A 20,383-nucleotide genomic window follows, 5' to 3' on the forward strand; every position below is an offset into this window, starting at 1 on the left:
GTCTCGGCGTCCGAGCCATGCTGCACACTCCATACAACATAACTGGGTATTACCTTGGGTGGTACTACGTAGACGCTGCCATATGTTGCCTTGGAAGCACAGCTTCGAACAAGGTTATTAGGATAGAGTGTAGTAACCCTGGTCCCCATCCAAGACTGCCTGGTTACTGTCACTGGATGAGAGAATCTATTGAACATTTGACGGATATACATACACCCTATCCTTAAGCCGGAAGCTTCAAGCTATTGAAGCGAAAGGCCGAGCGCTTCTTGGACTTCTTTTCGTAGCCAACTGCTAGCTGTCAGTGTCAAGGCTCCCACAGGAATGAAATGCTGTATATCGGGGACACGTCAGATGTCACGCGACAGAGAGTAGATTGCGAACACACTGAGAGCCTTCGCCGACCCGAATTCCACCGTTCAAGAAGATCCGCGAGTAAAAGCTGACAAAGATGGAACCAAAGACATGGCCTAACTGCGATGAGGGCCAAGAACGACACACAACTTAGAGAAGCAGTTGCTTTGGAGACCTCTTGGTTGGCACTGCACTCACATCAATAGTGCCACCCCCAGCGTCACCGATAACAATGTCATCACCTGCTTGTAGGAAGGTCAGTAACAACTCCACCGTAATCGCCATCCTTACCTTGTTACTTTGGGCAGGCAGGCCAATCTGCTTCATAAAATACAGAATCACTTCATGGCAAACGCAATGAATAGCTCCCATAAGGCGCATCCGGAACAAACCATGCTAGAACCGCCGCTCGTCGCTTCTGGAACCGAAATTATTCATGATTTCCCCATCTTTTAGGATCTCTTTCTCAAAAGGGGTCCATAGGCCCTCTCCTTTGGCTGGATCCTTGATGTTGCTGGGGGCGACTTGGAACGTATCGAAAACGTCGTTACAAGAATTGTCCAATGGAAAAGGGTCTCCAACGTGCTTCAATAATTCGAGGGCGCAGGTGCAACTTGAACTTAGGAGTACAAAGCAAGACACGATCATGGATCAGGTATAAGGAAAAGAACATTGACCAACCATTCTGCCTTCATCCACGTCGTCAAAAGCCGTTTCTGGGACAAGCCCTCGCAAGGTTTCGGCGCCTACAGAGCGAGCTTGATCAATTGTAGTAGGTACCGTTACAGACTTACCGGTTTTTCAACCGGGAATCTACGAGAATAAGTCGAAAACCGAGTGGGCAAGATCCAGGTGCTCGCTCCCACCTCGTCACTACTTTAATTTCAGGCATTTGATCTGAGAAGCAAAAGTCAAAAACACGTCCTGCTGCCAGTAACTTGATCACGACGCACACCAAACGCACACAAAGGCGTTCCTCTCAAGCTTATTCCAAAGTGGGATGCAAGACTGAGCTTTCTAAAAGACCGTTGTGCGCAACGCACACCGTAGTTTTGTTTTAGCTGTCCAAGACGTCTGGAACTTGTTTGTGCCCATGTGCAAAGAAAGTTTCGTCCGCCATGATTGATTGAACGTCCGAAAGACGTTGCCAAACAAGGACAATTATTCTCTTTCCATCACTTCACAACAGCAAACTCTTGGGTATGCGCCCTTCAAACCTTTGATGTAAGTTCTATTTGGAGTCGGAATCACTTTTACTTAGCTACTCAATTTTTTTAGGAATTGGCTATGTACCCAGCTGGTGCTGCTCCGAGCTGATCGCTTCTCATGCCTGGACGATCCTAGTAGGCAAGCAGTTTGCCGACATCAACGCTTTCTTCCGATACATCATCCATTCAAAAGGGTGAGCTGAAAACTCACAGAAGGAGAAACTTATCCAGGGAAAGTTCGGGTTTCTCCAGCGTATGTTTTGAGGACGATAGCACATTTTTCTTCGAGCTATCGGTCCGATCGAGTAAAAGGTTTTTCCAGGATGCAGGCAGGCAAAGAAGAGCGAAGAGCGAAGACCTCATTGGCGAAGGAAATCAAGTCGTTCGAGGATTTTTCCGTACGTCACCCCAAAATGCCTGCAAGCACCCCCAATACCCCCTGACTCGTGGGCTCCCAAGACACTTTTGTGCTGATTTCAGCCCTATATTGATCATTCAGCGGTACATCGCGGCATCGGTAAAGGTCTACTTTCGTTCTCCAAAAATAAATTGATGCCGTATTAGCTTCCCAGGTCTTTTTCCCTTGATCTAAACAATTATCGATACGAGTACAGGTGACCAACAATTGACGTCCTCATATTATCCACTCAACTTGTAGTACCTGCGGTCCTTTTCCGCGAGGCCCGGTCTTTATGACGCATAATTGATCCCTGTCCGCCACAGGCACCGTGGCGTGCATGTCGGAAGTAACTCTCCAACATGACTGGCCTCGACTAAGCTCACTGAACTCCGCGAAGACAACTGCAACAAGGGCTATCACCACAGATTGGCATCATCATAATCTTGACCGAAACCTTAAACAGGGTCAAACCTGTTTTCTCAAACAAACAAGATAACGACGATCTTCGGACGCAGGGAGATCTTGACCTAATTTCGACCCGACATGCGTAGTGTTACGGCGACTTCCTTGTCCTTGAATCTGCAACCCTCGTGTCCGTCCTGATTCCTGATCTTGTCGCTTCTCGGCCATCATTCGATGTATACCTCACAGCACCGATGTATCATCAGACAGCTTTTTGTTGCTGTGCCTTGTTGCGTCATCCCATGCAAGTGACTTACATATTATAAATGTCCCCTGGCTCGCTTGAAGATTTTGAGGACCTGAGGGTGAGGTATAAGTACACTTCACCTTAGCAACAATTGAATGAATGGCGAGCTGCATGAGTAAAGATCTTTTTTTTTTTTCAGCGGCATTCTCGGGAAAATAACCTCCGTGGACAACTAACCCTAGGCCTTTCTTATCATGTACGGCATTGACTCAATGTCACTATCAGCCTTGCGCGTTGTCTCTGAGAGACGAGAACATTTTAACATTTTACCTCAACTCCTTGTAAGTAAATAGCGCCCAAAAATGACAGCGTTGTGTTGTATTATGTAGCTGCAGTCCAGCGCTCTGCGCTAGCTTTGACGCGCCGCTCTCCGCTGACGATTTTTGAAACATACGGGCAGTTTGTCCCTGATGCGGTGCCACAGTACTTTTTTCGTGACGCTACCTGCCCCTTCAAACCACATTGAGAGGCCACCAGCCTAGACCTTCAAGCTACCTTTTCAAGTTCACATTGGCTCGTTGGAGCCGGTAAAGACATTGAACGCCGATCCTGTCTTTGAGCAAGAGAAGCTTCGATTTGAAGGAGATAGAAAGGCGCGTCAGACTGAGAAAGGACGACCTCAAAAGACGACTTCGGATACCGTGCTTTATGCACTTGCGCACGGAAGCTGAGTGCGTCGCACGTTCGTCAAGGTGGTAATACTTGGATTGACGGCTGGTCAGCAGTCGCGTTGTGAAATCACTCGCCGTGCAGGAGCGTCAAGGTTTTCTAGAGAGGTGCGCGGGTGACTCAAGCCGCAAGTACGTCGTTATCTAAAGGAAGTAATAGCATTTGTAGACTTCTCGTATTCAGAGACGACGCACCCTCTCTGTGCGGGGAAAGACGGTTTTACCTGGGTCTTATAATAGGACTGACTGTCTTGATCGGACGGAATAATACGCTCAATAAGTAAAATGACAGAGGATGAACCAGATTTTATCCAAGTCGGTTGGCGTGGTCTTCACTAGAAATAAAATTTGGCGGCCCGCCCTCGAGTTTCGAGATACTTCTTGAGGAGATAAAATTTCATGGAAACACATTCCAATGAGATAACACCTCGTGTTTTGGGCGCGCTCGCTGAACCTGGATTCCTGTTCCCACATTTTACTTTGTAGTCGGAGAAAGGATGGGGTACGCTCTGTCGGATATAGAACATCATGATAAGTTGATGTGTCACAGTGCGGCCACGATGGGGGTATGCGTACCGTTTTGCCGTCCAAGCACGTCTCGCCAGGCTTTCAATTACGGGACGTATCTCCAATTAACAGTAAAGACTGCCACGCTTTTTTTCAGAGCTTATCTGTCCTCCTTTCGACGTTCGACAATAGGTGGCGGCCCGACACCTTAAATTAACGTCGATAAATTTCTTCATGCATCAAGTCCAGCCTAGCGTATCTCTCGACGCCATGATTTTGACAGCGATGCCAATAATTAGCGGTTGGAACCGATGCGGCCGAACATGTAGAACTGGAATTCTTCCGCTTTGACAATTGTTATCATCATGATGAAGGTATTTTGCAAGATCAAACGTTACTCACGACATGTAGAAGCTTTCTACTCAATAAATCAATACCATTCGGGGTCTGGGCCTTTACAAAATATGTCGAAGTTCTGACCTGCCTTGTAAAAGGCTTTCCACGATCAATGTCACGAGTGGAATGAGTGCTGAAGACGCTGATTGTGGAAAATAAAAACATCCGGTTGCGTGACTTGTTCCCATACGACTTCCATATTGCAAAAATCGAAGCCAAAGTTTCTTCTAAATTCTCTTCTAGTTATTCATTACTTGCTATTGATTACAGTCTGAAGAAGAATCTGTCAGGATTGGCGTCACAAGGAGAGAGGGTCGTTGGTACTCAGCGTCACATTTTGCTCTGAGAAAAATCCAAGTTCCAGCCCTTTCCGTGTAGCGTGATCCTAGCCGCTTTTCTACAGAGCTATCTGGGTTTCTAGGGCACAAATATATTACCTCGAACATGAGGAGGGAATTGGCAACAGGGGTTCAGCCAAAATCAACAGATATCGGAGGAATCAGGAGAAATCTAATCATTTTTCCGGACCCTGAAGGCCACCCTGAAAAGTTCTGATCGTCACCTTGCCGGACCGGACTTCGAAAAATGATGGTGACATAAAAATTGTTGCACGATTATTGAAGAGACGTTCGTCTCCCTTTTCTTCTTACCATACCTGCTTCGTCAACGTTCCCACCCACCTTCCATCCAAAACCTATATAAACCATCCTCGTCGCTGATAATCTCCCCAGCTACATTGCCTTGTCTCGACTCGTTCAGGTTTCGGACAAACCATCACTCAGGAGTCACTTGCAACCTTTGCATGTACTCGAACCAACTCTGCAGCTCCCACAATTCTCATAGAGGCAGTAAACACTCGACCGCAGGATTTCTTATCTGTTTTTGATTTCCCCCCTTACACCTTCGGAACTTCATCTCTACAACCTAACCATGGCCCCCAACTTCAACAAAAACACCTCTGGCTACAATACCCCTGAGTCCGAACTCGAATCGGTCTTGCCAGTTCACCCAACTGCGGCCCGCCGCCCTCACGCCATTACTGTTCAGTCGGAGAACACCCTCTATACCGACGAGCACATCACCGCCAAGTTCTTCAACCGAGGTGCTGAGGTCAATGTCACGAATGGTCAGTTCAACATCACCCCCACCGTCCAGGAATACGAATTCCAAACCAAGCGGACTCCGGGAAAGACTGGGTAAGCATCACCTTTTTTTTTTTTTTTTTTTTTTTTTTGACCAAGTTTTAACCTTTGATGCGATGTTTCCCTAGACTCATGATGATCGGTATTGGTGGCAACAACGGCACCACCCTCTGCGCGACCATCCTCGCCAACCGCTACAATATTATCTGGCACACCAAAGCCGGCGTTCAGCAGCCCAATTACATTGGTTCGCTGCTCCGTGCTTCTACGGTTCGTATTGGCACTGAGCCCGGTTCGGGCAAGGAGGTCCACGTTCCCGTCTCTGACGTTCTTCCCATGGTCCATCCCAATGACCTCGTCCTTGGAGGTTGGGATATCTCTGGAGTTCCCATGGACAAGGCCATGGAACGTGCGCAGGTTCTTGACTATGACCTACAGCGCCAAGTCGCACCCCATATCGCACTGCTCGGCAAACCCCTCCCTTCCATCTACTACCCCGACTTCATTGCCGCAAACCAGGAGGCTCGCGCTGACAACGTGATTCCGGGTACTGACAAGGCCGCACACCTTGAGCACATCCGTGCGGATATCAGGAAGTTCAAGAAGGACAATGAGCTCGATCGAGTTGTCGTCTTCTGGACCGCCAACACGGAGCGTTACAGCGACATCATCCCCGGTGTCAACGACACTGCGGACAACCTCCTCGCTTCCATCAAGTCCTCCCACTCCGAGGTCTCCCCCTCCACTCTCTTCGCCGTTGCGGCCATCTTAGAAGGCGAGCCCTTCGTCAATGGTGCTCCCCAAAACACCTTTGTTCCAGGAGCTATCGAGCTCGCTGAGCGTCATCACTCCTTCATCGGTGGTGATGATCTTAAGTCTGGTCAAACCAAACTCAAGTCGGTCCTTGCCGAGTTCCTCGTCAACGCTGGAATCAAGCCTCTTTCTATTGCCTCCTACAACCATCTTGGCAACAACGATGGTCACAACTTATCTGCTGAGAGGCAGTTCAGGAGCAAGGAGATCAGCAAGAGTAGCGTCGTCGACGATATGGTTGACGCCAACCGCCTTTTGTACAAGGCCCCTGAGATCGGACCCAAAGGTGTCCCTGTCGGCAAGGGTGAGCACCCTGATCACATCGTTGTGATCAAATACGTCCCTGCAGTCGGAGATTCCAAGCGCGCGATTGACGAGTACTACTCCGAGATCTTCTGCGGTGGTCGTTCGACCATCAACATCTTCAACGAATGCGAGGTATGAATAGTGTCTTCTAACCTTTTTCCGACTTCTCATGCATCTTTCTTCGCCCCTCAGGATTCCCTGCTCGCGACGCCTCTCATCTTGGATTTGACAATCCTCACTGAACTCCTGACTCGAGTTCAATACCGCCAAGTCACCCCCAACGCCAGAGAGCAGAAAGACTTTGCGCCCCTCTACTCTGTTCTCTCCCTTCTCTCCTACATGCTCAAGGCGCCCCTCGTCAAGCCTGGTAAGATTTTTGTTTCCGACATGACGAAATCAGCTGATTCCTCTTTATAGGCACTGAAGTTGTGAACAGCCTTAACAGGCAGCGGAACGCGCTTGAGGGATTCTTGAAGGCCTGCATTGGCTTGGAGGGCAGCAGTGACTTGCTCCTCGAGACGAGGATCTGGTAGAGTGTGGAGCGTTCGCCAGAGGGTCTCAACGTACCCAGATAGTATTTGAATGTCTCTTTCACCATTCAACTGGTGGTTTTGCGGCCTAAAGGGCCTTTTCTACATAAATTCGTACTGCATGTGTCTTGCTTCAACTTTGTGTATCGTCGTGCTTTTGAATGTGATTGGTTGACCGTAGCTGCAGAACAATTGAATTTCAAACGAAAAAAATTCATTTGCTGAATGCTTAGGGTCTGTTCGGTAACGAGAATGCGAGCGCATTCTCATTTTGATGGCAGCTGGATTATTCCCACCCACCAAATATACTCGGATGCTAAGAAAATATTCAGACTCCGAATGATCGCTTCTCATGCAACGTCATCACCGCCCAAACCCACGCATAAGGCCCCGGGAAGCTCAAGCCATTTCTTGTCCAAAAATAGCGGATTTGAGGGCCGAAAATTTGGCCAGTCTTTGTCCCAGAATAGCGGATTCGAGGCGATTTTGGCCCCAGGCTTGTCCACCGATAGCGGATTTGAGGGCGCAACTGGGCAGAAAATTTTCTGGAATAGCATTCATATCAAAGATGGAGATTTTACAGCCAGTGATGAAGACAAGAAGCCAATTTCGTCAGCGACATCAGTAGTGCATATGTATCTGTTTCTGGAGCCAAAAACTTTCGCGTTGTAAAATTCAAAGAGAGCTTCCATTTTGGGCGAGTCACGTGTGGACCCTTGTCCAAAATAGCGGATTTGAGGCCCCAAACATAGCGGATTTGAGGCCCATTTTGACTGCTTTTTGCGGACAAGAAATAGCGTGAGCTTCCGGGGGCCTATTCCTCAATGTTGTCCCAAAGACTCTCGTCATCGTTCAATACAGCAAGCTCATATATAGTGCACCTCTATTGCCTAAATCTTCTTTTTCTTTTTTGTCTACTTTATAGCGATTTTCAATAATGATGATGTTTAGAAATAAAAAAGTTTCAATAGCTGACCTATGTGAGCTGCATGCATGACATAATGTCACACGTCCTCTTTCAGCACCTCTTGCACACCTCCACAAAGCTTTGTCGTCGGAAACTCCTTCTGCCACTCATCTATGGTCTATCGAAAGATCAGTGATGATCTGAAAGAAGCAGTGCTGCGACTCGTGGACCGTGGACATGATACTGTCCACGACATTGCTGCAATTACAGGCAAGGGGGTGTCGGGATTGAAAAAAAAGACCTAGGGTCGATTTTTTTGGTACTGGGACGTTGGGCTGAACCAACCACCCAACGTAATCAGGCACGTGTCTACTTTAGGAAATATGATGTCACCGCCACGCAGCCTTCCCTCCTCGTCCTCCTCTCGACGTTGAACATGCTTCGCAGACCCAATTCTTGGGCACCTGCTCAATGTAAACACAAACGAGGTGATACTAGAATGGTTTGACATGAATATGTGAGTAAGTTTCACGTTGAAATCCGAACGAAAAGTTGGTTTACTTACCCACACAGTTTCGCATCCAACTCTCTTGCACTGGATCACATTGTCAGCGGTCAGCTCTGCTCGGGATCCACACAAGCAATCGTCCGATGTCGACAACCTTACGTCTTCGCCTTTCGCGCCGACCTAACGTTATCTCGCTGACAATCTCTGAGCTTGAGGTGGACGGCCCAGGAACCTTGTTGGTGTCAGAATGAGTCACAGTGTGAACATCCTGTTCTGTGGAATCCCTCGGTGAGTTTGTGTGCCCTTGTTCAATCGGAAGATGCTAATAAACCATAATTAAAGGCGTTAATGGTTGCCACACTTCCGAAAGTAAGAACTTCGCTCACCTGGAAACTGATCCACTGACGTGGATCTTGGAGTTACAGGATCAACTGTCTGACCTTGCAGCACATCCACCACTCTTTCGATCACTCTTGATATCTTCCGCAATTCGTGCACGAACGTTGATCTCGAACACTGTTCCGGCTCATCGTGAAGTTCTGGATCCTCGATGTGAGCTGATGATTCCTGTTTTGAACTGCCAGCCTGTCCTTGCGCAACTGGATCTGCTGTTACAGTGCTAGGCACTGGTTTCGGATGTGGTTTCATGAATGTGAGTAGTGACCCATCTTTCTTCCTCTTTGCCTCTCGCTCACGCTTAGCCTTCGCTTCCTTGCAGGTTTTTGTGCCCTGATGATTCTTTAGAATGTTCTCTACCCCTGCCGTACCACATCTCTTTCTTTCGCCGCACTCCGGACATTTGACGTAACCTTCGTCATCAACTTTGATTTTGGCTACCTGTAAGTAATCATCTTGAAATCAGTACCAATGAAGCCCAGAACATCTCACACCGCTTCAGTATGTTCCATTTCGGTGCCTGCTAGGTATTGGAACGCAATCGATTGCACAAGGGAGGAATATTAATGCTCACTCCGACAATATCCAATATCATATGTTATCATTGTCTTATGTAAGGAGTCCTGTTGGTGTTTTTTGGCACATCCTGAGGCATTTAGCCCACCATGAAGCTTTCTAGTATCTATGATATATAATTTATGAACTAGGAAGCCCGTCTATACTGTTTTTTGGCCAAAATTTTGGAGCTTCCAGTTTTTTTTTAACGGCCTGAGGGCCCAACCAACCAACCGGCCCCCGGTCCGGGATTATGATCCCGACACCCCCTTGATTACAGGCTTCTCCGTCTGCACTTTATACCGCGCTCGTCACCGAAAACTACACACTGGAAGCGTTGCTAAAGCAGAAGCTATTGGCCGTGGCCGGCCTAGGACACTCGCTAGAAGGGACTGTGATTATCTGCTGCGACTAGCACAACATAAGCCCACCCTCTTCTTAGATGAATATTCACGACAACTAGAACAACATCGCGAGCTCTCTGTGTCACTCACTACCCTTCATCAGACACTTGAACGTGCTGGGCTCAATGTCAAACATGTCCAAAAGATGGCTGCTGAAAGGGACCCCTTCCTACATGCCGATTTTATCCGTCGCATCGGTCAATACCCTCCAAATTACCTGCTTCCGATTGATGAGGTATCAAAAGATGATCGCACGTACACTCGGTTGTGGGGTAGGGCCCCTGTTGGGGAACGGGTTGAACAACATGACCCTTTTGTTCGGAGATGCAGATATTCCATGATTGCTGCCCTGGCTCTAGATGAGGGAATCATTGCGTCAAGAGTCATTGAGGGCTCTTTGAGACACGACACATTCCTTGAATACCTCCGTGATGACGTGGTACGTGATCTTGAATGCAGTTTAGTGATACAATAACTAATTTTTCTCTCAGCTTCCCCTCACGACCCCATTCCCTGGTCCTCGCAGCGTCCTTCTTCTCGATAATGCCAGAATCCATCATTCTGAGGAGGTCACAGCCCTGGTACACAGTTACAGTAAGTCAACAATCACATTCCATTGTACCTGTCATGATAGACATGACAGGCTGTATAATTGAATACCTCCCGCCGTACTCTCCTGATTATCAGCCAATTGAACTGGCTTTCTCGGTCATCAAATCTCACCTCCGTCGTTGTGGGCTGTCATTCTTTACATACAAGTCCCATTACTACAAGTTATACAAAACCTGTGAAGAGATCACCCCAGAGATGACATGGGGATTTTTTCGACACACAGGTTATGTTTGAATGTAAAGTACTGTACAAATTGTCTGTAATTATCAGTTGTCAGAGCAAAGTATCATCAAGCAGGTATCAAGTACACTAAGTATGAGTTGCAAAGTCATGATTCCAGCGGAGTTGCGCATCACGAACAGAGGCCAGCTCTCCGATTGACAATTTCCCTTCACCTCGAAAATCGGGATCAGAAATAAGGTGAAGAATGTGCGGCCCAGCAATCTGTATGTTGCAAAGCTTCTCCTTGATTCCATCCGAGAGGTCATACTGCCAACAAAAGTCATCCAATTTCATGGGTGGTGGAGGGACACGCTAGCACGGGGAGTTGATTGGAGAAGCACGAGCAGGAACAGTTGATCAACCACTTCGATCTTTCCATCCTATATGGAAAAAGAGTTAGCACAGCGTGAAAGAACAAATATAGGGTACGAATACAACAATCGCAGCCGCCCAGGTATGCAGATGCATATGAGTGAGGTGAATGTGCTTGGCGTTTGGGCCTGCAACGTAACAGGGTGTCTTCCCGCACTGCCGGTCTTCACAACGGTGACGGTGTTCCAGATCTTGTATAATTTTGGCTTGTGCAGTCTCTTCTCTTGAAGGTATACTGGTCTACAAGGGTTTGAGAAAGAGGGGTGGACAAAAGAGTGCATACAAATGCGTACCTTTTGTTTTTTTCGAGATGCGGCCGCTTCTTCGTGTTCAGCTTCCTCCTCCAGCTCATCAGCCCCATTTCCTATCTAGATAAGTGCATTATAATATACAGAACAGAGATTGGATAGGGTAACGGACCTGATTCTCAACAATGAACAGCTTCACCTCAAAGGGAGGCTTGTTCGTAGCTTCAGTAACCATCTGTACATAATCCTTGTCGTTATCGATATCCACCACGTCAGTCACGCGGCGTGGAATAGTATAGGAGAGCGAAAATGAGTCCGCATCGTCGAGTTCCTGTCCTTGAAAAAGCCACAAGTTTTCGAACAGATCGTCACGCTTGAGGTTGGTGCCAATGGTTTTGGACAAGAAGTCACGCAAGGGAACATCTTCATGGAAGTGATCGATCTTCGTGACAACTGTTGCCTTCGCATTGGCCCTGCGCTTTTTTCGAGGATCTGGAGGTGGGAGAAGGGGCGTGAAAACGATGGTCATCTTGATGCCCTTGTTGTTGTTATAAAGGCTCCGACCCCCTGCAAAAGTACAAGCAGATGTGTTAGTATAATGGGATGTAGAATTGGCACCTACAGCCGTCATTCACATCCTCGTCGTGGTCGTTATCGGAGTTGGACATGGAGTTGTTGAACCTGTAAACCTCTGTAAACGTGACTGGCGCTGTCACAGATTGTGACTTCTCACATGTGAAATGACCTGACCACATTTGAAACTTTTTTATTTCGAAATGTCATCATTCAAGGGGGTGTCGGGATAATAAAAAAAAGACCTAGGGTCGATTTTTTTGGTAGTGAGTGCTGGGCTGAACCAACCACCCAACGTAATCAGGCATGTGTCTATTTTAGGAAATATGACATCACTGTTGTGACCCTGTCCTTGGGCCTCCCGACATTGAACATGCATTGCAGACCCAATGCATGGGCACCTGCACAATATAAATACAAATGAGGTGATATCAGAATGGTTTGACATGAAGATGTAAGTATGTTTTATGTTGAAACCCTAACGGAAAGTGGGTTTACTTACCAATTGACCACACAGTTCAATCACATCCCACTGGATCACCTTGCCTGTGGTCAGCTCTTCTCGGAATCCACAAAAGCAATCCTCCAATCGACAACCTTACATTTTCATTCTTCACACCGACCTCATGTTTCCTTGCTGTAACGGTTGCCACACTAAGAGAAGTTATCAATGGTCCAATATTAATATTGTCTTATGTAAGCAGTATCAGTGGTGCTTTTTGGCGCATCCTGAGGCAGTGAGCACATCTTGAGGCTTTCTATTGGCTTTCTAGCATCTATTATGTATAATTTATCCACCAGGAAGGCCACCCATAATGTTTTTGGGCCAAAATTTTTGAGCTTCCAATTTTTTTTTAACAGCCTGATGGCCCAACCAACCAACCGGCCCCTGGTCCGGGATTATGATCCCGACACCCCCTTGTCATCATTATTGAAAATCGCAATAAAATATCAGGCAGAGTATTATTACAGAATTTCTTGTATCAAATGATTTGTATTTAAAAATGTTTATAAAATGTGAGCTCATTGTGCTCAACAGCAAGGGGCACCCTTGGGATGATGTCCGTCGACGTGTGACAGCGTGGAAGGTTTTGACGTTGAATGAGAAGCGATCATTCGGAGTCTAAATATTTTCTTAGTATCTGAGTGTATTTGGTGGGTGGGAATAATCCAGCTGCCATCAAAATGAGAATGCGCTCGCATTCTCGTTACCGAACAGACCCTTAGTTCTCGAACCTTCTATGGACGTCACGTCCACTGAAGTTTAAACCGTGAGTAGGTAGATAACATTTGGACCAGATGTCACCCAGCGGTGATGGCCGAACCAGGTAGTTTATAAACTCAAGACTCTCGCCATCGATTGCGCGTCTCTTTCTTTCCCTTACATCGATCTGCAATGTTCATGTTTGCGACTCTTCTCTTCTGTACTGTCGCATCTATTGCGCGATAAGTGAAGAAGACCCTCTTACCCCCTTTGCAGGCCACCGAGATTCTGTGGTTTAACTAACCTCGAGTGTATCTGCTGCTATATCAGCAGGAGTCACCGTTATCGTATCCGGGGGCTCGTCGGTCTTGTTGGCTAGCCACAGATCGATATGCCGAGGTGCCTTGGCGCATATTTTCGCCAGGGTGCCTCGGCATATCCGTCTTGATGGTGGTGCCCCAAGCTCCCGAGGCTTTATTGATGCCCAGATTAGTAGTTGTTCATTGTGGTGTGCTATGTGGCTTGGGTTAACAAGGCAAATTTAGTAGATAGGCGGTGAGTTGGCGGAGCCGTTATCATGTGAGAACCGATGATTGCCTGTCGCTCGACAAAGAGACGCTGAAAGGCTTCAGTTGACACGCCAAGCTGGCGGGGAACGATGTCGGGACTCGTAGGGGCTGCTCCTTGATGCGACCATGAAGGACATCGCGGGAGGCTGATTCTTGTCGGGGGAGGACGTCTTCCGTTGGCGCGATCGTGACCTTCGAAACGGTGAGGAGACCCACGACCGTAACAGGAGGTTTGCATTGAGCTTCTCCCGAAACACCCCCGCGTCAACCCGGGCGTATGACGGCTTCAAAGCTAGGGTACAGATCGTCGGCGGGCATGGTGGTAGGAATAGGTCTTCTTGGTCCGATGACGCCAAAGCATTGACTGGTTTGAAGCGTAGGTTTGCCGAGGAATTCGCCACCGCATAGAGCGCAGATTTTAGACTTGTCTGTGGTGATCTAGTTTTGAAATGAAATTATTGAGCTCCAATACGAAAGCTGGAACAGAGAAATATCTTGCTATAGACAGGGAAACCATGTTAGTAAAAAGGATGAAACTGGTGACGGTGAAGATAGGTCACGACTGTAAGACAGAGAGATTGCGGTTCGCCGTGCGGAAATTGTTGGTGTCCATAGAATGTGGTGACGTTAATTGGAAAAAGCAAATCTAAGCGCAAGACCTTGAACAAAACGTCCCTTGAGACTGGTTAGCCGAAGAAGTAAGAAGGAAAGATGTGGGGAAGCGTTTTTCGAATTTGGTGGGCTTCATTGAGCGTTGATTGAGCGACTCGGTAGGATGTCGATTACATAGTCACGGCCACCGCGTTTTCCTCTCCACACCGACGCGCAACGTAACTTCTTGGTAACGTTCCAGTAATTCAATTTGAAGTGGTTTTCTGATGTTTTTATAGACCTTGAACAAGTTCTTATCCTCTTGATTTACCAGAAAAACGAGGTGAACACATTCGTCATAACCGTTTGAAAAAGTTTACACTTGTTATTACCTTGAAGGATATGTAGGCTGAACTCGAAGCTGAGCGATACAAACGAAAGAACATGCACACTCAGGCTGGGAAAAGTACAAATCACAAGGAGATCGACACTCAGATATTTAAAAAGTCGAGCGGTAGGGTGTCATAGGCCAGTCGACGCTGTCCTATTTGGCAATTCAGACGTCGGGGGAATAGTGCTTCTGAAAGGTGCAGTCGGATCCAACGAGCCCAATCCTCTCTTTCTCATAAATTCTTCGTAATTTATTATTGTTGAGGATAGAGTCTCTGCGGATAAGTCGCTTCCGTCGTCATTGAAACTTCGTCGCTGCACCACTGGCAGATGCAGTAGGACCGAGTTGGGACTTTTGGTCTTGAAGCGACGCGCGATGTGCCCAAGGCAGAGGTGAGCATCTCACGTAGGAGCTCTATGTCGAACTCGCGCTTGCGGTCCGCATCCCAGACAAAGCTTGGGAAGGTCAGGTCTGTCAGCGCGAAGGTGGGCTCGGGGTCGGGGATGTTGAAATAAATAGGCCTTCCCGTGCCAATTGCACCAAAGGGGTGAACTAGTCGACGCTCAGGCCTGCCGAGGTATTGTCCGCCGAGTGGCATCAACCCATCATCAGACCCGTTGACCAGACAATTCTCTGCAGTCTAAAATGAGAGCAATGAGCACTAATTCAAGGGTCAAAACAGTGATTAATATTTGCCTTGGTGTAGACAGATAACATGTTAGGATGCTCAAATTGTTGACGCCGAACAGACCGTAAAGGCGGGGATTCGTGAGTTGTTCGTGAGGTGGATGAGGTCGTGTCTGGTTAATGCTGGATAACACCAATATCGGCAGGCGGCGGTTAATTTCGCCGGACGGTGGGTTGGAATGTGTGGATTGTGGGGATATAATCTCGCAGGACAAATTTGTTCTTATAAGAATCGCATTTGCCTCGCGTTCTTGGATGTGGCCTTGAAGGCCACTGGTCACCTGATCGCGTTTCTTTGTGAACACCACGCCTTTTGAGAACAATGGCAACAATTCGGAGCTTAGCAAGATATGGGAAATTAGAAGCGCTACATATGCGATGAAGTGGTGGCATGCGTCGTTGAGCGTAACGGACGGCGAGGCTTGTGCGTGGAGAGTCCGGCGGAGACCGGGAAAATACAGAGCAACTTGAAAGCACTCGGTGTCAGGCTCGGGATCCTCCATTCATAAAATACATCTATTACGATACAACTACGCGTGCTACAGGAGAAGGAGGGTGCAGGGTTAATAAAGCATCTATCTCGAATTAAAAAAGCGTGTACTTTGGTTGTGCCACCAGTGCCGGTCACGACTGCACTCCAGATGATGGCCTATCCGCGACTAGCCTACAATGGACCAAGTTGCAATACTAGTCAAGGAAGGGCTTCGTCAGGGTTTCTCATGTATTCTGGCGGCAAGTCGCTCTCTGGTAAGTGATCCAAATAAGGCCCGACATATGTGGGCGAACGTGTGCTAAGCACCGCAGAAGCGCTGGAGGAAGGCAAAGAAGCCTGTGTGCTTATAGACATCTTTCGTCTCCAACGCTTTTCCGGCGGAAAAGTTGTCGGCGCGGTAGGAAGCGGCCGGGGAGGCCTCCCACCAGCCCCGAGGAAAGGGTCGATAATTAATTCGTTCGGTATCCCCAAGGATGTCGTAGAAGAAGACTGAACACGTGAAGGATGCGGTGTTTGGAGTTGGTCCTCTTCTGGCGCGGACGAAACTCTTGGGGATGACGGGGAAGATCGTTGAATACGCATAGAGCGCAGTGTTTGAATTTCGTCCTGCCCTAGCCTTACCGAATCTACCCTCGTCCCTCCCTCGATGACAGGATCAAATTTCAATGTCCTGGATGCTTGCTGGAGCTGTCGTTTGTGGACCAACCAGCAGATCACAATCCCGAGAAGAACCCCAATGACTGCACTGCCTAAGCTGGAACCAATGGCTATCGCGATCATACTTTTCTTAGACCTATGGGACATATTATATTTCTTTTTTAAAACGGCGACAAGTCTAGGAATTTGAACTTACATTGCCCCCGGGGAAAGACAGTCAGTTGGACCTGATCCACCAGCATGCATGGGTCCGTTCGCCCACATAAGCCCATCGGAGCTCCTCAGGGACGCGAAAAAAGGAAACCCCTCGGGCTAAGATGCGTAAAAATGAATGATCAGTTTGCAAGAGAAGCACCGGAAGGTGGTTGTTCACCAAAGAAACCGTCCAGGAAATAGGATCCATTGACTTGGAGGTAAAATTGAGTGGGGGATGCAAACTTGGAGCAATCTGACAGTAAAAAAACCTCTTGAATGACTGTGTAATAAAAGTACGAAGTAGGATCCCACAGTCAAAGTGAAGGGCGGTATCCCTGACTTCGGAGTGAAAACAACATCTGTACACTTTCAACAAAATGGTATGAGAAGAGTCTCGCATTTCACGAAGAATAAACAGATAGAATGAAGACTGACTTGATTGACAGAACTGTATTGCGAGATAGGTCCACTCGCAGTGGTGCTAACGACCGAAAGAGCAGCGGGTGCGGTAACATTTTGACAAGTGGAGTTAGAAATACTGGTGTTGGGGACCACCGTATATAAAGATCGACATCCTCCCGACACACCGAAAACGTCAATCTAAAGTGGAAGTCAGATGAAGCGTTGATTCAACCCTTCCGGCACGAACCATGCATATCTGATACTGTAAACATCATTCAGCCGATAGTGAGAGGTGAATGTCATAATTACGCACTTGGGTACCGGGTGGGAAAGGCACCTGCCAGTCCTGCTCAAAGCCCAATCAACCGACTATCCACAAAACCGAGATTAATAACAGAGCGTACAAATGCCGGTCCAAACCCTGCTGACACGAGGTAGGGCGTGGTTGATGATCTATATATATTCTTGCTGATCGGAATTGCAAGGGGAAGCAGTGAAGAAAGCTGCTCACGATGAGTAGATTTGTAGGAAGTAAGGAGCGGTGGGAGGGCGTCTTGATATATTCCGACGGATAAGAACTTAATTCAGGATATTCGGATATTGAAAAATAATCATACCCAAGTGAGGCTCCTCTGCTCCAAGTTAGATGGAGAGTCTCGCACTGAACTACAACGACAATCAGTAGTGACCACCGCGCTGGGGAGCTGGCGACAAACCAGATATGGGGAGTGGGGGGGATTGGCCCGGAATATCGTAAGAGAAAGAGAAGCCCTGTTTTAGGAGATAAGGTTATGAGATACATAAAACATGGTAAATTCTTACTGGGACGAGGAAAGGAGCGACGTTGGCAAGGATTAGCCTCAAGGAAAGGGATACTGAACATAAAAACAAGAGGCGCATGTTCATCGCGGACGATGGCGTGCGTCCCCTTGGAAAAACAAAGAGAGAGGGCGGAGGAAACTGTTCAGGAAAGACATTGAGACCGTTTTATACCGTGAGTAGTAAGCATGATACAAATAGAGAAGGGGTGGGAGAGCCGAATTAGACAGGCGACAGTTATTCAGCAATTTGCTAAGTGGGTCCCGGAGTCCGCTCGACCTCTTGATTCTTAACGGAGTGTCGACAAAAACCTTGCCGAAGTCAATGTTCAAAAGCTTATCCCTCGTACCCCACCACATTCGCGAGCTTGAAGGCAAGCGTTGAGGCCAATCGGTGACGCCACCTCCCGCCGGGGGTGGAAGTACAAGGGGCACTCGACTGACATATTGATGGTGTATGTCAACATCCACAGCCAGGAAGATTCGATGCGATGCGGCCTCGTTCGGTAACGCCATGATATCGACTCGGCAGTGATGCATGATGGGCGCCGTGACCGCTGCGATACACGTTTCAAAGAGAATCCAAGCCCAGGTTCGTCACAAAATGGATGAATAGCGTTGAGGAAGCGTGTAGAGCCCACCGACGGGTGGAGATGACGACGATTCAAACATTAATAAATCGGGCCAAACTACGTGCCCAGAACCGTGAACTCGCACTACCAGAACTTCTGGGAACCCCCAAGGGGATTGCGGCGTTAGCTACTTTCATTCGGGAATCAGGCGCCTTCACGTTCACCGGGGAAAAATACACGCCCAAGGGACCCCCCTCCTTCTTTGAAGAGCCAGAACCGCCTGATATAGACTCAGAGGATGAAGAGTCTGACATGGGAAAGACATAGCCCAGCCATGCAACCATACCCGCGAACAAACCCCCGCGAGCGCAGGAGCGCTCGCCTTTACCTCAGCGTCACCGACGCACCAGACCAATTCCGGATTCACGGCCCTTGTACCTCCAACCTTTCACAAATCCTATACCTTATGGCTACACAAAGGACAGTAATATTCACATAAGTGAAGATCCACGGCTCAGTTACACCGAAGGGAAGCCTTGCACTTCCCGTGCGTCTTAGTACTAGACTACTTGTTGCACGTAAATCTAGAGAATCCAAAAAAAAAAAAAAAAAAAAAAAAAATTATAAATCAAAGAAGAACAAGGTCGCGGACTCACGGTTACATATCGACTTGTTTGGTTACGATTGGGGAGAGGGTCCAAGCCTCCAGGCTCAAATTGATGTGCACAACCTGCGCACGATCTTTCGTTGAATTATTTCCGTACTCTAAGAGTTCAGGTCCACTGAGGGCGACCATTTGTTCTACTTTTGCCGACACCTCCGGAGACGGCATGATTGAATAGCAAGTAGGGTTGATAGTGGCAACTCTTAAAATAGATTTTTTTCCACTTTCCGTGAACGGTGAAGCAAGATCACTCTAACCAGGCTTCAAATCATTTGGCCGAGATGGTTCAAAATAATTTCTGAACGTTAATAGCGAAGTCCTCAGCTTTCTCACATTTCAAGATGGTTGCTGATACTGTCAAGCAGTTCCCCGGACCCAGAATACTTGAGTACTTGGGTAATTACTAACTTGGGGGTTTTCATCCACGCCGGTCTGCCTTTGAAAGTACCGACTTTTTCACGACTGCTCAACCTTGCAACAAGATCATTTGTGGGCCAGCTTCCAGCGGCATCATGGGACTGAGGCGAATTACCGAGTTGAGGGTTTGTTGAATCCTAGAAAACCTGCAAAGCCGATCAGAGTAAGAACGTAAAATCAACCGCCGTATCAAAATAAAGACGCACAAGAGGACCCCACGACCCACGCCTACCCGTTTCAAGTTCCCAACTTCAGCCAAAAAAATCTTGACAGACCTACTTTTCCATAGCAGGAAGGACTCACCGGAAAGGCTTCCTCTACACCCGATCAGACTTCAAAACCATCTCATCCAACTCCTCCGGCATCTTTTCTTCCTTGTTCTCTTCGTTCTCAATCAACAGCCCAACAAAAAAAAAAAAGATATCTGAGCGTCGGTTTCGTGGTTCGCGTCGTCGCCACGCTCTTCATAGCACCAATGTGCTGCTGTGAAGAGATGGAAAAGCTTCCCCGTCAAAGAGGCGCCATCCAGGACCACAAAGTCAATACTGGAAGAGCCCGAACTTCTTGGATCAGTGGCCACCCACGACAAAGCCTCTGCCTTTCTTCCTCTGAGTCTCAGTAATACCCGTTCCCTGCCACGAACCTCGAATACCATAGACGGAATGCCCTTTTACACTGTCGCGCTATATTGGTCCCCGGATGAGCTGCGCTGCTGTAAAAAGATGGGGCGGCAACGTGGAAATTGAAGTAGCGCCGCCATCTTCAGTTCCATGAAACATCTTCGTTCATCCAGGACCACAAAGTCGATACCGAAAGAGTTCTTGTTGCGTCACGCGTGGCAGCGTGTGGTGCATGTTTCCACGTGATCTAGATATGGATCTCAGTCACGGTGG

At 47.9% G+C, this 20,383-nt stretch overlaps 5 protein-coding genes across 5 annotated transcripts in view; 2 read left to right on the plus strand and 3 right to left on the minus strand.

The window, feature by feature from the left end:
- The window catches only part of LACBIDRAFT_327657 (uncharacterized protein), a gene marked incomplete at both ends in the record, with an annotated part of 2,910 nt that extends 857 nt beyond the window's left edge, over nucleotides 1-2,053 (plus strand). The window contains 6 exons of the mRNA XM_001881476.1: nucleotides 288-300; nucleotides 607-610; nucleotides 1,010-1,126; nucleotides 1,633-1,756; nucleotides 1,794-1,960; nucleotides 2,043-2,053. Of these exons, the coding sequence (XP_001881511.1) occupies nucleotides 288-300; nucleotides 607-610; nucleotides 1,010-1,126; nucleotides 1,633-1,756; nucleotides 1,794-1,960; nucleotides 2,043-2,053 (436 nt within the window). The remainder of the gene's footprint in view (nucleotides 1-287; nucleotides 301-606; nucleotides 611-1,009; nucleotides 1,127-1,632; nucleotides 1,757-1,793; nucleotides 1,961-2,042) is intronic.
- Nucleotides 2,054-5,172: 3,119 nt separating this feature from the next.
- On the plus strand, nucleotides 5,173-7,213 carry LACBIDRAFT_190813 (uncharacterized protein; the record flags this gene model as incomplete). The annotated part of the gene is made up of 4 exons (XM_001881477.1): nucleotides 5,173-5,438; nucleotides 5,513-6,635; nucleotides 6,696-6,870; nucleotides 6,921-7,213. The coding sequence occupies 4 exons, from the start codon at nucleotides 5,173-5,175 to the stop codon at nucleotides 7,034-7,036; spliced, it is 1,680 nt and encodes a 559-aa protein (XP_001881512.1). The 3' UTR covers nucleotides 7,037-7,213.
- A 3,714-nt stretch (nucleotides 7,214-10,927) lies between these two features.
- On the minus strand, nucleotides 10,928-11,925 carry LACBIDRAFT_298195 (uncharacterized protein; the record flags this gene model as incomplete). Its single annotated transcript, XM_001881642.1, has 5 exons — nucleotides 10,928-11,017; nucleotides 11,073-11,249; nucleotides 11,303-11,377; nucleotides 11,430-11,824; nucleotides 11,880-11,925. 5 exons carry the CDS (start codon nucleotides 11,923-11,925, stop codon nucleotides 10,928-10,930), a joined length of 783 nt encoding a protein of 260 aa, XP_001881677.1.
- A 2,913-nt stretch (nucleotides 11,926-14,838) lies between these two features.
- LACBIDRAFT_327661 (uncharacterized protein) lies at nucleotides 14,839-15,775 on the minus strand (the record flags this gene model as incomplete). The annotated part of the gene is made up of 2 exons (XM_001881643.1): nucleotides 14,839-15,218; nucleotides 15,337-15,775. 2 exons carry the CDS (start codon nucleotides 15,773-15,775, stop codon nucleotides 14,839-14,841), a joined length of 819 nt encoding a protein of 272 aa, XP_001881678.1.
- A 188-nt stretch (nucleotides 15,776-15,963) lies between these two features.
- Nucleotides 15,964-17,902, minus strand: LACBIDRAFT_298196 (uncharacterized protein; the record flags this gene model as incomplete). Its single annotated transcript, XM_001881644.1, has 9 exons — nucleotides 15,964-16,558; nucleotides 16,619-16,734; nucleotides 16,796-16,870; nucleotides 16,915-16,983; nucleotides 17,053-17,217; nucleotides 17,267-17,281; nucleotides 17,333-17,365; nucleotides 17,531-17,790; nucleotides 17,842-17,902. 9 exons carry the CDS (start codon nucleotides 17,900-17,902, stop codon nucleotides 15,964-15,966), a joined length of 1,389 nt encoding a protein of 462 aa, XP_001881679.1.
- Nucleotides 17,903-20,383: the final 2,481 nt, after the last annotated feature.

Source organism: Laccaria bicolor, genomic scaffold (assembly GCF_000143565.1).
Source record: "Laccaria bicolor S238N-H82 LACBIscaffold_13 genomic scaffold, whole genome shotgun sequence".
Lineage (NCBI taxonomy): Eukaryota > Fungi > Basidiomycota > Agaricomycetes > Agaricales > Hydnangiaceae > Laccaria > Laccaria bicolor.